At 44.2% G+C, this 13,050-nt stretch overlaps 1 protein-coding gene and 1 long non-coding RNA gene across 2 annotated transcripts; one reads left to right on the top strand and one right to left on the bottom strand.

Annotated features, from left to right (window-relative positions):
- Positions 1 to 1,823: 1,823 nt before the first annotated feature.
- LOC127317301 (exocyst complex component EXO70A1) lies at positions 1,824 to 3,918 on the top strand. Its single transcript, XM_051347834.2, has 2 exons — positions 1,824 to 2,511; positions 2,672 to 3,918. Exons 1-2 carry the CDS (start codon positions 1,829 to 1,831, stop codon positions 3,822 to 3,824), a joined length of 1,836 nt encoding a protein of 611 aa, XP_051203794.1. The 5' UTR covers positions 1,824 to 1,828; the 3' UTR covers positions 3,825 to 3,918.
- Positions 3,919 to 3,977: 59 nt separating this feature from the next.
- Positions 3,978 to 10,884, bottom strand: LOC127317302 (uncharacterized). Its single transcript, XR_007861043.2, has 4 exons — positions 10,489 to 10,884; positions 9,751 to 9,812; positions 7,278 to 7,375; positions 3,978 to 4,117 (listed from the first exon to the last, which is right to left on the bottom strand). It is a non-coding gene; the product is annotated as an uncharacterized lncRNA (long non-coding RNA).
- Between the last annotated feature and the right edge of the window lie 2,166 nt (positions 10,885 to 13,050).

Raw genomic sequence — 13,050 nt, 5'->3', positions numbered from 1 at the left:
GACAAGGGCATTGCTCCTCATCTGCAGCACCTTCGTACATGACAAGTGGTGAGACGTCATTCCATATATCAGCCATATATATGACCCATTAATCTTCTCTAGCTTCATTCTGTTCTTTTTTCTTGGCAAGCAGCTTCATTCTGTTTGTCTTCATTTTATACCACTTCATGGGCTAAGCAACCCAATTAATAGATTAGCTAGGCAAACATTCATAATATAGTTGCTTGCTTGCATGATGCATGCATTAAAGCCCCCATTCAGAAATATATGATATGCTAAAGGATTCTTTCATGATGACCTCTCTCTGGTGTGTTGTAAGGTATTGTAATATTTCTTTTCACTTGCTGCTTTCAGTTTCTTCATTCTTATTTCTTAAGTTTCTCTCTCCCGGTTGGCGTGCCAAACGGGAGGATCTTCAACTCTAGTACGGCGTTCAACAATTATCCCGCCCGAAGGCAAAGTCCCAGCAGCGTAGCTGGTGGTCGTGCCTGGAGTGCTCTACGCAAGATCAGTACGTGGAGGACAAGATTGTAATCTTTATCTTTTAATATATGCAGGGTCCTTTTCATAAACACTTAGGACTATGTTGTAGTTTGTGTTTCTTCTGGGATCCTTTCTGTGAAATGTGTGCCCATTTTGGGTCCTTCGGGGTAATACCCTTGTTTAAAAAAAATTGTGATATTATTACATCCTAGATTCATTTATTTATTCATAGGAACTGTTTGTACCAAATACCATAGAAGCATGTACAGCCCATAAATTTTTCTACTCCTACTCCAACCAATTTATATTACTTGACACTAATATAGATATATCTAGACATATTTCAATTATAAGTAAAACCATTCACGCTTGCCAGAATTAAGGAAGTAGCATGTATTCGAAATTGTCTACATACTACATCAAGCAAGTCAATGTAAAAAAGAAGAGTCTTTCAGAGTACTCTAATAACATCACACACCCAAGATATTTTGATGACATGGCATGACAATAATGTTATAAATGAAGGAAAAGAGTGGGATAGTAACTAGCTATGTTACTATAACATCACACACTCCAAGATAAGATGAATCTAGAACATAATAAATAACACAATCTATTAAACCAAATATAAGATACTACCCACTATAAAGATAATACTCCCTCCATTTTTGTTTAAAGGGCGCATATCCAAATCACAGAATTTTCAGAATGGAAGGCAAATAAGGCGCACGCAATTAATTAGGCCCAATTATTTCTCTATTTTCTTTTTTCCTTCCGGAGTGTGCATGCAAGTGTGAACAAGGTTGAGCTTTGTGGAAACAGCAAATTGATTGGCCGTGTGGTTTACAAAGCGTTTTTCTTGCGATTTGTTAGGCACATCTCCTTAATCACCGATGCTATTTTTACGTTCGACGCCCACGGAATTCCTCCAATCGGCATATACCTTGGTCCCAGAGATCTTTGAGCTGCGCCCTTTTAAAAAAAATGGAGGGAGTAGTAACATAGATTAGTAAAATATACATATTACTACTTACATAGATTAGTAAAATATGCATGTTACTACCTTATGTTACTCCTCACTATGAGAATCATCAGTGTGGAATTGGCTCCCTTTTGTCTTTTTATGTTGACTGTTAAGTCCACTTTGCTTTGATTTCCTAGACAATTCAACGAAGTGCTGAGACCCCCAAATAGCACGAGAGTTCCGCCTCATTTCCGCGGTCCTTCCATCTCGATCGACTCTGTCAGTCAACACCTCAGACCTCAGACCAAGTCATGGTTCAGCAAATTAAAATGCAGACAGCCAGCGGAGTGCCTCTTCTATTCACCGCTCAGGCCAATCTTGATGGGCGCCGCAGCAGGAAAGGACGGCAGAGACTTTACATCTTCTGCTGGGACAACACGAGCAGAGGACCGGCTCGCCGTCGCTGAGCATGTCATCGTTGAGTTCGGGCGCCGCCGGATGAGCGGTGATCGCAACACCCTTGGTATATGGGACGCACAAGCGACCTGCACCAACAAAAGCCTCCTCGCCGCGGTAGACGAGATCGTCTTCCTCAAGGAGATGCAAGCGTTCCCCATGGCCACCGCAGCTGGCCGCCGCATGGATGGTGCCCTGCGGGATGCCATGTCGCACCTCATGGAGGAGCTCCTCAGCCTCAGAGTCTGGGAAGGGTCCCAGCTGGAACGCAGGAGCGGCCTTCGCTTCGCCATCGAGAAGCTCTCCATCTCCATGACCATGGCAGCAGGTGTGTCGTCACCGGCTCTTGTCTTCCTAACCGACAGCAGCACAGCCAGCACGGTGAGAACCAACACAGAGGAGGTGAGCTTCAGCACCATCGATGAGCTGTGCACGTCCAGCGGGAGCCAACCAGCTGGGCCTGATGACTTCTTGGACAGGAAGTTCCCGGACGAGCTCGATCTGATCTGCCCAGGAAGCTTGTCTGTCCTCCATGATATCTCACTACGGGTCATCCGTGCCGGCTACACCAAAGAGCTTCTCCAGACGCCCTGCGACGTTTTAGACAGGTACTAGTTATTTCTTTAAAAAATCCTATTAATCTATTCTAGACATGGAAGATATGCTAGAGCATATTCATCTGAGGTGCATATTGGATCTGAACTTGTCTTACTTGTGCTTCCTTTAATTCTTGGTGTTAAACAACTAAAAATTGTCACCATGGAACAGGTTCCTGTCGATTCTCAAAGAGGGATGCTCTCTGGAGACCAATGAGGCAATCAGTTACGAGAATGCCGAGTGGTGGACAGCGGAGGACATGATCAGGCGGTGGATCTTGGCGACTAAGCTGGTGGGGAAGGCCCTTGTTGCCATGCAAATGCAGCTCCACGCACAGAGCAACGGCGCATTTGACAGGTTCAAGGACGAATACCTGATGGCCATTGCAAAGCGGAGTACTTTCATCCTGCTCAGATTTGCAGATGGGTTCACCAGCACGCACTCAGTAGAGAAGCTCATAAATGTCCTAGAAATGTACGAGGTCCTTGGCAGTGCTGTCCCAAGTCTCATTCAGGTGTTCACCGGGCAACGCAAGGAGCTCATCTCCAGGCAGGTCGAGGTAGTCCTTGCCAAGCTGGCACGGGCGTTGAAGGTCATGGTCAGCAGTCTCATCACCAAGATCCGAACCGGCATTAGCTCAGGAACGCAGACCACGACACGAGGTGTCGGCGCTGGCATCCATCCGCTGACGCGGTATACCATGGCCTACGTGGAGTCTTTGGCACCGCACTGTGGTGCTCTGGATCTGATCCTCAAGAGCAAGAGCGGAGGCACCTGCAGTGCTGAGGGCATTGACTCGTTCGATGACCTCGTCTCCGAGTTAATCGCGTCCTTGGAACCAAACCTTGAGGAGATATCCGCTCTCCGCGGCACCCAAGGAGGAGGTATGCAGCACCTCTTCCTAGCTAACAATACCAGCTATGTGCTTCAGCATGCTGCCAGCTTGCTCAGGGGAGACAAGTGGGTCACGCGGTGCCAGGGTCAAGTCATGCAGCACATGACAGATTACATAGAGGCTTCCTGGGCGCCAGTGGTGGCTTGCCTCGAAGCCACAGGCACTGGCAAGCCCACTGTGAAGATCCTGGCCAAGTTTAACTCCGCTCTCGAGAAAGCGTACAGCAGCCATGCACGCTGCAAGGTCCCAGATCCCGCGCTCCGTGAGGCACTGCAGAAGGCCGTTTCAGATAAGGTCGTCGCTGTTTATGACACATATCTGCTCAAGCACCCCAAGCTTCAGAAGTCTGCAAAGTACACGGCCGAGAGCCTGGCTGCATTGCTGTCAGAGTTGTTTGAAGGAGAAGATGGAGAGGGCAGACGTTCCTAGCACTACTGCTCACAGATCATGTCCAAGTAATATCAAGATAGCAGTAATACCTGTTTTGATTGTTCCTTTCAGTATATAAACCAAATTCATGTCACAGGCTACCAGGCTTCGTTAACTAAGACATATAGCTAGTCAGACTAAAAAACAATGGGACCTATGTTAATAAGATCAAGATAAGAGAACACAAAGTAAAATAATCATAACACATGTTCGCTTCACCACTTACTGCAAGCATGTACTCATGTTTTGCAAGGAGCAATGCATTAGTTGTCTACTAATGTGACCAATCTCACCTACATACGACAAATACAAAAAAACACCAACTAAGGTAAACTACCACGGGAAAGAACCAACAAATGGAAAAAAAAATGGATAATGATGCCAACATATGGTAGTCATAAGCAGATATCTGAACATCCCAACTTTAAAATTTCCAAACATCATGCATTGCATTCATAAGCATCATGTCATCATTGCACTTTAGGAAAAAAATTCAAATTCATGTCAAAACCCCAAAACCAAAATGGCACTATTAGCCACTTAGGCATGTATGCCATTTTTGTTTTCTAAAAGTTTTATTTTGTTTTAAAAGTGGTTCCAGAATGAAGCCCTTTTCAGAAGGAATCCATATATAGTTTATTTGTATTTTTCCGATCATTTTTGGTGCCCCAAATGTATATTCAAATAAAAGAAAGAAACAAAAAAAAAGGATCGACCGCTGGGCCAACCCAGGCGGCTGAAACGGCCCAGCACGGCCAGGCCCACGCACCCCCTCCCCCTCTCTCTCTCTCCTCTCCTGCCGCCGGGTCCCACCTGCCGCAGGCCCCACCTATCAACACCTTCCCCAACCTCCACCCACCCCCTCTCTCTCTCTTTCCTGCACGCACCCACCCTGGCCACTCTCCCCACGTCGCCACGCCCCCTCCCCCTCGGCCCCGAGGCCCTCCCCTTAAAGCCCCCCCCCCCCCTCTTTTCCCCTACTCCCGCGCCCCCAGGCCGCCGGAATAGCTCGCCAGAGCCACTGCCGACCGCGCCGCCTCCATTTCGCCGCCTAGCGCCGCCACGGGCCGAACCCCGCCAAGCCGCAACCTCCACCCGACGCGCCACGCCAAGCCACACCCCTTCCGCGCCTTGGCCGCCGCCGGGAACGCCGTCGCCGAGCACGTCCGACCCGCCGCCGCCATCCTCTCCATCACCGGCGCCACATCATCGCCTCGTCACCGACCACATCAGCGCCACCACGCCGCCATCTCAGCCCAGGGTGAGGCCAACTCAGACCCTGGCTTTAGATCTCAGCCATAGATGTTAGTTAGATCCAACAGTGCAAACAGCGTGATCCGCGTGAAGGGGTATCAACCAGTAGCAGTGCGCCACGTGTCATGAACATACCCTAGTTTCCGTTTTAACAGGATTTACATAGTCCGCGCCTTGTAAAATTCATAACCACCAAAAATCACGAATCATATATCGTTGGAATCCTAAAAATATAAGGAACATTATGAAACAAAACAATGTGAACTTGCAGAAGTTTAAAAATCATTCATATTTAAATGCCTAATTAGAGTACTCTTGTCCATAAAATGAGTATTAGACACCCTTTTTGAGTGATTCCTTTTGCATATGCTTGCAAATGGAACCCTCTGTCCAGTACTACCAAAATCAACATTTGTCTACTGTACCAAAATACCTTTTACAATTAATGGTAGTTGCCCTTCGCTAGTGCGACTTAAATGGTTCGCAATAATTCAACCAACCATAAAACTTGACCATGGCATCATGCATGTAGTAGACAACCAGAGAACAACTAAGAGATGTTATCATGATTAAGATACATATTGCATTCATGTTTTCTGTTTGTGCATGTCAATGTATGGCACCATGCTTATGGTGCATTGTTATATGATTATAGATTGTGACTGCCGACTGCAACGCGTGTGCTTGTGAAGATTGTACCAACTCTCCACCTTATTCAGGCAAGTGACACACCAATCACAAATGTCCCAGTTTTTATCTATGCACAGTAGAAATTTTTGTGGTATACATGTGTAGGGTTTTATGCTTGCTATGCAATCCCAGTAGTCTAGCTACCCCTACTTGACTTACTTTGTCTCCATTAAATTTAGTTGTTGCTCAGCTATGCTATGAAATGATTTTATTAGTGAATTATGGAAAACAACTAAGTTTAATGAACTACCTGGGTGGAATTAGTATTGCTCGGGTTATGTTGAGTGGTTGCAACGGGGTCATGTCTATGAACCGCCGTGTGCATCGCACTTGTGGACGGCCACCCAGGAACAAAGAGATTGTAGACAACCTTGCTCATTAGCTACCGTAAAGCCACATGCTAATATGGGCTCTGGCTTGACATAATATGTTGTGAGAACCCGAATCCTACGTGACAGATGATGTAGGGGATTGTAGGTTGGTACGGGTCCGTAGAGAAAGGTCTGGGGATTACTTCGGAAAAGTGTTGTCCTAGTCAACATCTGTCCATTTGACCAAATGTGCTTCATGGAAGAAGAGCAGACCAGGTCATGTGGGTAAACTGTACAACCTCTGCATATGGGTGAACAGGGATATGACAATTGGTGCAAGTGTCTATGGTCTGAGTCTGCACGGGTAGGTCACCCAAACTAAGTTGATCATATGGAATAGGAAGGCTCACTGATGTCTATCGGTGGTGTCTAGGTTCATTGATGTCTATCAGTGGTACCGCTTAATTAGTCTGGAAGAAAAATGATTTGTCAAATGATAGGATAAAATTTGCTTTAATGTATAGCAGCAATCTATCTAGTACACTTAAATGAAAGTATTTCTTGAAGTTCCACATCAGGGGCTAATCTCACCTCAGCCTTGCTAAGGTGGCAGGCTTCATATTTAGTCAAACAAACAGAAAAAAAAACTGCAGCCAAAATTTCGCTGCCATTTTTGCACTAAAAAGATACTGCCCAAATTTACTTTAGCAAATTCTGGATTCGTTAACAAACCAAAAAGGATATTTCGCCACATTTTTGGCATGCTATTTTCGTAAGGTAATTATTTGCGTTAAACCAAACAAGCCTTAACTGAGGGAAAATATATATGCATTGTCAAATTTTGGTAAAACAAATTATGCATCAAAACCAAAGAGCATGTGCTTCATGTAACCACTGGGAATAAAGGAGGCTTGTTTATTGGACTTTATACAGTTAAGAGTACTCAACAGACTGTGACAGTAAATAGTATTTAAGTCTTCAACACTGTTCCAACATGAAATTGTAGAAAACAGGTGAGTAGTTTTAGTGTGGAATGCCTCCTCGAACTTATTTAAGCAGTTCATTAAAAAGGACTTATCAAACAGTGAGATAAAAATGTTGAAAAAAGGGCATCTGCTCTCAAATATTATATGCCTTGTGTATATAGTTATTACTTCATTAACTTTTCAAAATTGATTTACTGGTCAAGAGAAAGAACCTGGCTAAAATTCCTACTTCACATCATAGTTCTGGCAAACAGAGAGACAGCAACTGCACAACATGCAAGAAAGTCACGGGTATGATGATCCATAAATTCTGCAAAGAGTTAAATGGCATATTAATACAAAACTGTAGCTTTTGAAGTTGTTCAAATTTGTTAAGACATCACAATAAAATCACATAAGAACTATGTCAAACAAAACTGCAAAAAATATCAGGGGCAAAATGTATTAATTATGAATCCAAGCGTATTCAGCAACTGAAAGTAAAGCCATAATCAGGCAGAGCTTTCCAACGCACATATAGGATAGGATGGTGCCATACAATATTTATCTTAGAATGTTTCATCAGTTAAATTTATCTCAAAGAATTACTATGATATATTCCTAGAGACAAACTAATGGGAAGAGAAGTTCTGGCCTAGGTGTAAGAGATCTCCAAAATTTAGAGAACAACTTTATGCCCCAGTATGGAACAACATATATCCTAAGAGGACACTGAAGCATATTGTATATAAAAAAAAAGGACGTACCCAGTGCTAAGAGCTCCCGCACTGTGCGGGGTCTGGGGAAGGTGTTAGTGGCAAGCCTTACCCTCACGAAGTGCAATGTGAGGAGACCGCGACTCGAACCTGGGACCTCTCGGTCACAGGCGGTGAGGCTCTACCGCTGCACCAGGCCCGCCCTTCACTGAAGCATATTGTATGCAAATGCAAAAATATGCAGGCTCAATCAATTCTTCATTAGTGCGTAAACAACTTTAAACTATTCAACGGCATAGCATATGCAAATTTGATCCTATATTTGTAGGGGCAAATGCATGTCCAGATCCCCCATGTTACAAAAAGAGTTGAGAGCAAATACAGTTCACATTTCGACAGTAGCTTCTCATTGCCTAATCTTGTGAAAAAAGGACAACCTATTACCAGATTAGTTCTTCAACAAATCTGAGTGCATGGTTTGAACAAAATAGTGCACTTCCACACCTAACATTTTAGGTCTCCTTTTATCAATCCTTTCTTCAAACAGATGGCAGGAGGTCTGCCTATTCACAGAAGAGGAGATGGAGTTCAAGTGGCCACTTGGTTGGAGCCAAACATTGCAACAGTTTTTCATACTTCTCTTGGCCAAGTGTTTATTCATAGACCTGAGGCATGCCCAAATATCAGCTCTGCACAACACGTCATAAACATTGAAAGTTTGCAAAAGTTTGCCATACGTCTCTTAGCCAAGTGTTGTGACAAGGATCAGTATTCACTAAAGATTGTTTGGGTCGCTACCAAACAGTGTTGTCACAAAGTGAGACAGGACAATTTTGTTACGGCCAACAAATCAGTGACCACACCTTAGATAACGCTTGGCAACAAAAACTATATCAATAAAAGAATGGGTACGATGGAGCTAAGAGAATGTACGTGGCACATATTTGGCATTGAACTAACACTAGTGTAGTAAAGTAACAGTTAGCTAACTTTGGTATTGTATGTTTGGTATCAATCAAACATGCCCTAAGCCAAGCTAAGTTCTGGAACCATTTTTTTTTTACCACGAGTTTAGCCAAACATGCTAGGGTGCCTAGGTACTCCTAAACTTCAACCAAACAGGTAATAAAAGTTACATGATCCTTCCAGCAAGACATCCCAAGTGCAACTGCAAACACCTCCTCTAAAAAGTGTGCAAACACACACACCCCAAATGTTGCAGTTTCAAATGGAACAAACTTGTAATAGTTGCACCATGCATGTAAGAGGGATACATAAATAGTAGTCTTCGAAGGAAACATCCCTCCTTTGAAAAATCCGATTCCTTAAAATAAATACACTCAACCTGAGGCACACAACCTATTAAACCATAGTTCTCAACAGAGAAAGATTACATCCACAGACCCACAATATAAAGGCAAGACAAAACAATGTATGATAAATTGATTATTCCACCATGCTATGGAAGGTGACATCATAGGACAGGTCAAGAGGTGCCATACAACCATTTAGGTGTTGCTTTGTCACAAAAGGAAAACTCTCACTCAAAGCAAGATAAGCAATTAGGACGTTCCAGGGAGCTAGAGATTAAGATACTCTTTGGCCCTAGATTCTTATGTACGACAAGGATCCAAGGGTCCTTAGAGATTCAAGAGGGTTGTGAGACTGTGTCAATCTAGTTAAATATTTTGTGGTTGTACCGAAGCAATGTCCAAATCCTTTATTTTCTTGTGAATTCGACACTGCCTCCCTCTACGAGATATAGTACTTTGTTCATGATACAGTTCAAGCTTGATCTGTCTGGCAATATTTGACACAGAAAATATGATGACCAAACTACAATGTAAAAAAAACTAACTCCTATTTACTTAACATTTGGGAATCGAGCAGTTAATTATTTAATTGTCCAGAAAATCTTGGGAAACCCATAAACATGAACTGGCATAAAAAAAACATTCTCGTGTACGACATAGGAGTATATATTTCTTACTTGTAACTTCCTTGCAAGTAATGCAGTTGTAGCCTCACGCTTGGTGCCACCACATGCAATAACTGCGTAGAAACATCACAACAATCAAAAGACAAAAAAGGAAAAGCGCAAACAAAATCATGGAACACCCTGTGTTTTGGTGCTCGATCTTTTCTTGGAGGTCTAGCGAATAAAAAATATTAGCATCGCACGCACTGACGGAACACTTTCTGACCTTACTCATTGCGATAATGGTGCATAAGGCTTAAACATACAGAGGCAAGGCTGTGTGGCAGCCCTATTACACAGAGTGAGCAATTAGTATATGTAGCAATTTCCTAGCCCACATCGGGCACAGTCCTACAGTGTTCCTATTTTGTTTTCGTAAATTTCGAATGTTGATCTGTAGCAAAGCTGACTAGCTGAGTACAGGCTGCAAAATTTGAGATCCGTGCCATCGCATTTTCTGGTTTGCTCTTAATACACAGAATATCATCCAGAAAAGGAAAAAAAAAAGGCAGACGTATCAATTAGGCATTGCACACGATGTGTACTTTGCTTCCACGAACACGCATCAGTCTATCCGGTCGCTCGCACGGCGATAACCACCATCACAGGTAGCTACAAGACCCTAGAAGCCCGTCCGACGACTACATTCCAATGAACTGTTCTGCTTCGCCGGCCACGATTAAGGTCGGCGCAAAGAAGCAAAACAGGAGCTAGATCTGGTAGAAGCCCGAAATTCCCATCGGAACTCACCTCAAACCGTCGGCGGCCTCCGTCGGCCGCGGGAGGCGAGGCGGCTCGAGGAGGATCTACAGGCGGCGGGTTCCATGGAGGCGGCCTGGAAACCCTAGCAGGGGCAGTATTATAGTGGAGCTGAGATTTTTCTACTGCCTAATTGCGGCGTGGACCTGATTTTTGCAGATTTGGGCAAGGCGGAGCGAATGAGAAAGAACTAGGCGAGGCGAAAAGATTAGCGGAACAGCTGGTTTATTTACCCTTGGTTAGGTATTTAATTAGGGTTAGGGAGGGAAAAGCTGTGGCTGTCAAGGCGGCACGTCGCGTGGTAGGTTATTTCAAATGGAACAGATGTCGACAGGGAAAATGGGATCGGGCGATTGGCATCTCAGCTCTCAGGAAAGAAGAAAACAATTGATCTCACAAAAGGATAGTGCCTTCAGAATGCATTGAGTGTTGGCACGTTATACTAGTTTCTGTTGACAATCACCTAATGCATTGTTTTTTAGGTTGTACCAGTTTAGTCAGAGTTAAACTTTACAAAGTTTGATCAAATACTTAAAAAAAATATTAAATACAACGTTTATATTCAAGAAAAGATAGGAAAATTCAAAATTTCAAAGTTTGACTTTGACTAAACCTACAACGCAAACTAACTGTGAACGGTCCATTTAATAAATGTGAACGCAAATCTAAGGACATGATAGTATATATTTTATTACGGTACTAATGATATCATTTTGATTTTCTAAATAATAATATGTTTTTACATTTGATTGGTCAAACTTGGAAAAGTTTAACTTTGGAAAAACCTTATATGTAAAGCAATATGAAAGAGAGAGAGTAGAAAAGACTACCCATAGTGAGGTATAGGAGCATCTCCACCGGCGGCCTGCGCCGGCACTCACATATGGGGGACGCCAGCAAGCCTTCCTCCGTTTGGAGAAGGCTTTCCCACACCTGCGCCTCCAATTGAAATTTTTGAACCAAAAAATAAATAAAACTCACAAACATGGATAGACATTTGAATTTAAGGTTTTTGAATACAAAGTCTAGGCTAACATCTGGCCGCTAAATCACCGTCATTCATCATAGTCCGGCTGCCAAAAAACAGTGTGCGTTTCAAGGCCAAATGATCACAATAAGGGCATCAACAGCGATTGCACCTCAATGACGTCCTCCTCGTGGCGATCAACTGTGCCTAATGGCGTAGCTTAGTGCATGTCAGGCCCCCCCCCCTCCATGATTTGCACATGCATTGAAGAAAAAAAATTTGGAGATCCTAAATTATGGATTTCTGTGTATTTTGCTCCCCCATGAACTCATGTATTTAATTTTGCCCCCTCCCCAACACCTTCCAGCAAGCTCCGCCACTGACTGTGGCACCTCGTCAGTGGACGCCGACGGAGGCATGGGAGTCGGTGCAGCCATGCTCGTCGATGTCGCTATCGGTACGCCGGCGCATGCATGTGGGTCGATGGTGCCGATGCTGCCATGGACGTCGTCGCAGCTTGCGCCGCCATCACCTCCTTGCCGATGCGCTCGCGGTACCTCTCGTGCCACACCCTCGCCAATGGATCCATGCTCACCATTTCCGCCATCAAGATCTCGGATTCTTCAATCATCTTGGCCAATAATAGCTGTGTCACTTCATTCATGGGTTTCATGACGCCGGCCTTGAGCTTCCATCTTGGCCGCCTCAACCTTCCATCTTGAGCTTCCAGTGAGCTAAGTAGGATGCACAACACTTGTATTTGTGCCTATCACAAGGCTCGCTTGTACCGTCGCGGGATCACATCTGAAATTGAGGCACCTATAGTGCCTCAACATTTTAATCATTGGACAAATCAACAACGACATGCCTCATACTTACGGTGGACACAAATCCCAGAGACGGAGTAAGAAAAACAAGTAGGATGCACAAGATTTGTATTTGTGCATATCACAAGGTGAGATCACACCATCCCGGGATCACATAGTGCCACAAAATTTTAAACATCGACATTCTAAAAAAAGTACAAAACTAAACAGCGGTATAAAGAGATAAACTATGTGTGACCTAGTTTCTAAACCTAGTCCAAAACTTAGGTTTAGTTAACCTGCAACAACATCTACCTAGGCGTTGGGTTGAGCACAAGATCCAGGTGGTCGAAGTCGTCTTCGATCTATCACAACCGCCGGGGTGGTGCGTGACGAGGCTACCAGGCAGGTACAGGGCAAGGCTAGGGCGACTATGGTCAAGAAGAGTGAGGATGAGATCGCGGTCAGGATACTAGTGGCATACCAGAAGTAGGGTACGCCACCAGTAAGCGGACCGCTTTGGGCACCCCAAACAGTATCCTGATACTAGTGGCGTACATGCAATAGGGATTTATGGGGTCCACTTAATATTGGTGTACTATACTAGGGGGGGAATCTACTCCACTAGTAAGAGCTTACTGGTGGCGGCGTACCCAATTTACCTCCGCCGGTGCTGATAGTGCTGGTGTAGAAAAAATAGGGTCCGCCACTAGTAAGATTCCACCCATAGTCATATTCTTACTAGTGGTTCAAGCAGTTTCATCGTTTGCGACAAAGAAA

Source organism: Lolium perenne, chromosome 7 (genome assembly GCF_019359855.2).
Source record: "Lolium perenne isolate Kyuss_39 chromosome 7, Kyuss_2.0, whole genome shotgun sequence".
Lineage (NCBI taxonomy): Eukaryota > Viridiplantae > Streptophyta > Magnoliopsida > Poales > Poaceae > Lolium > Lolium perenne.
Note: the sequence above shows the minus strand (reverse complement) of the source record. Positions and strands in the feature narration are given on the sequence as shown.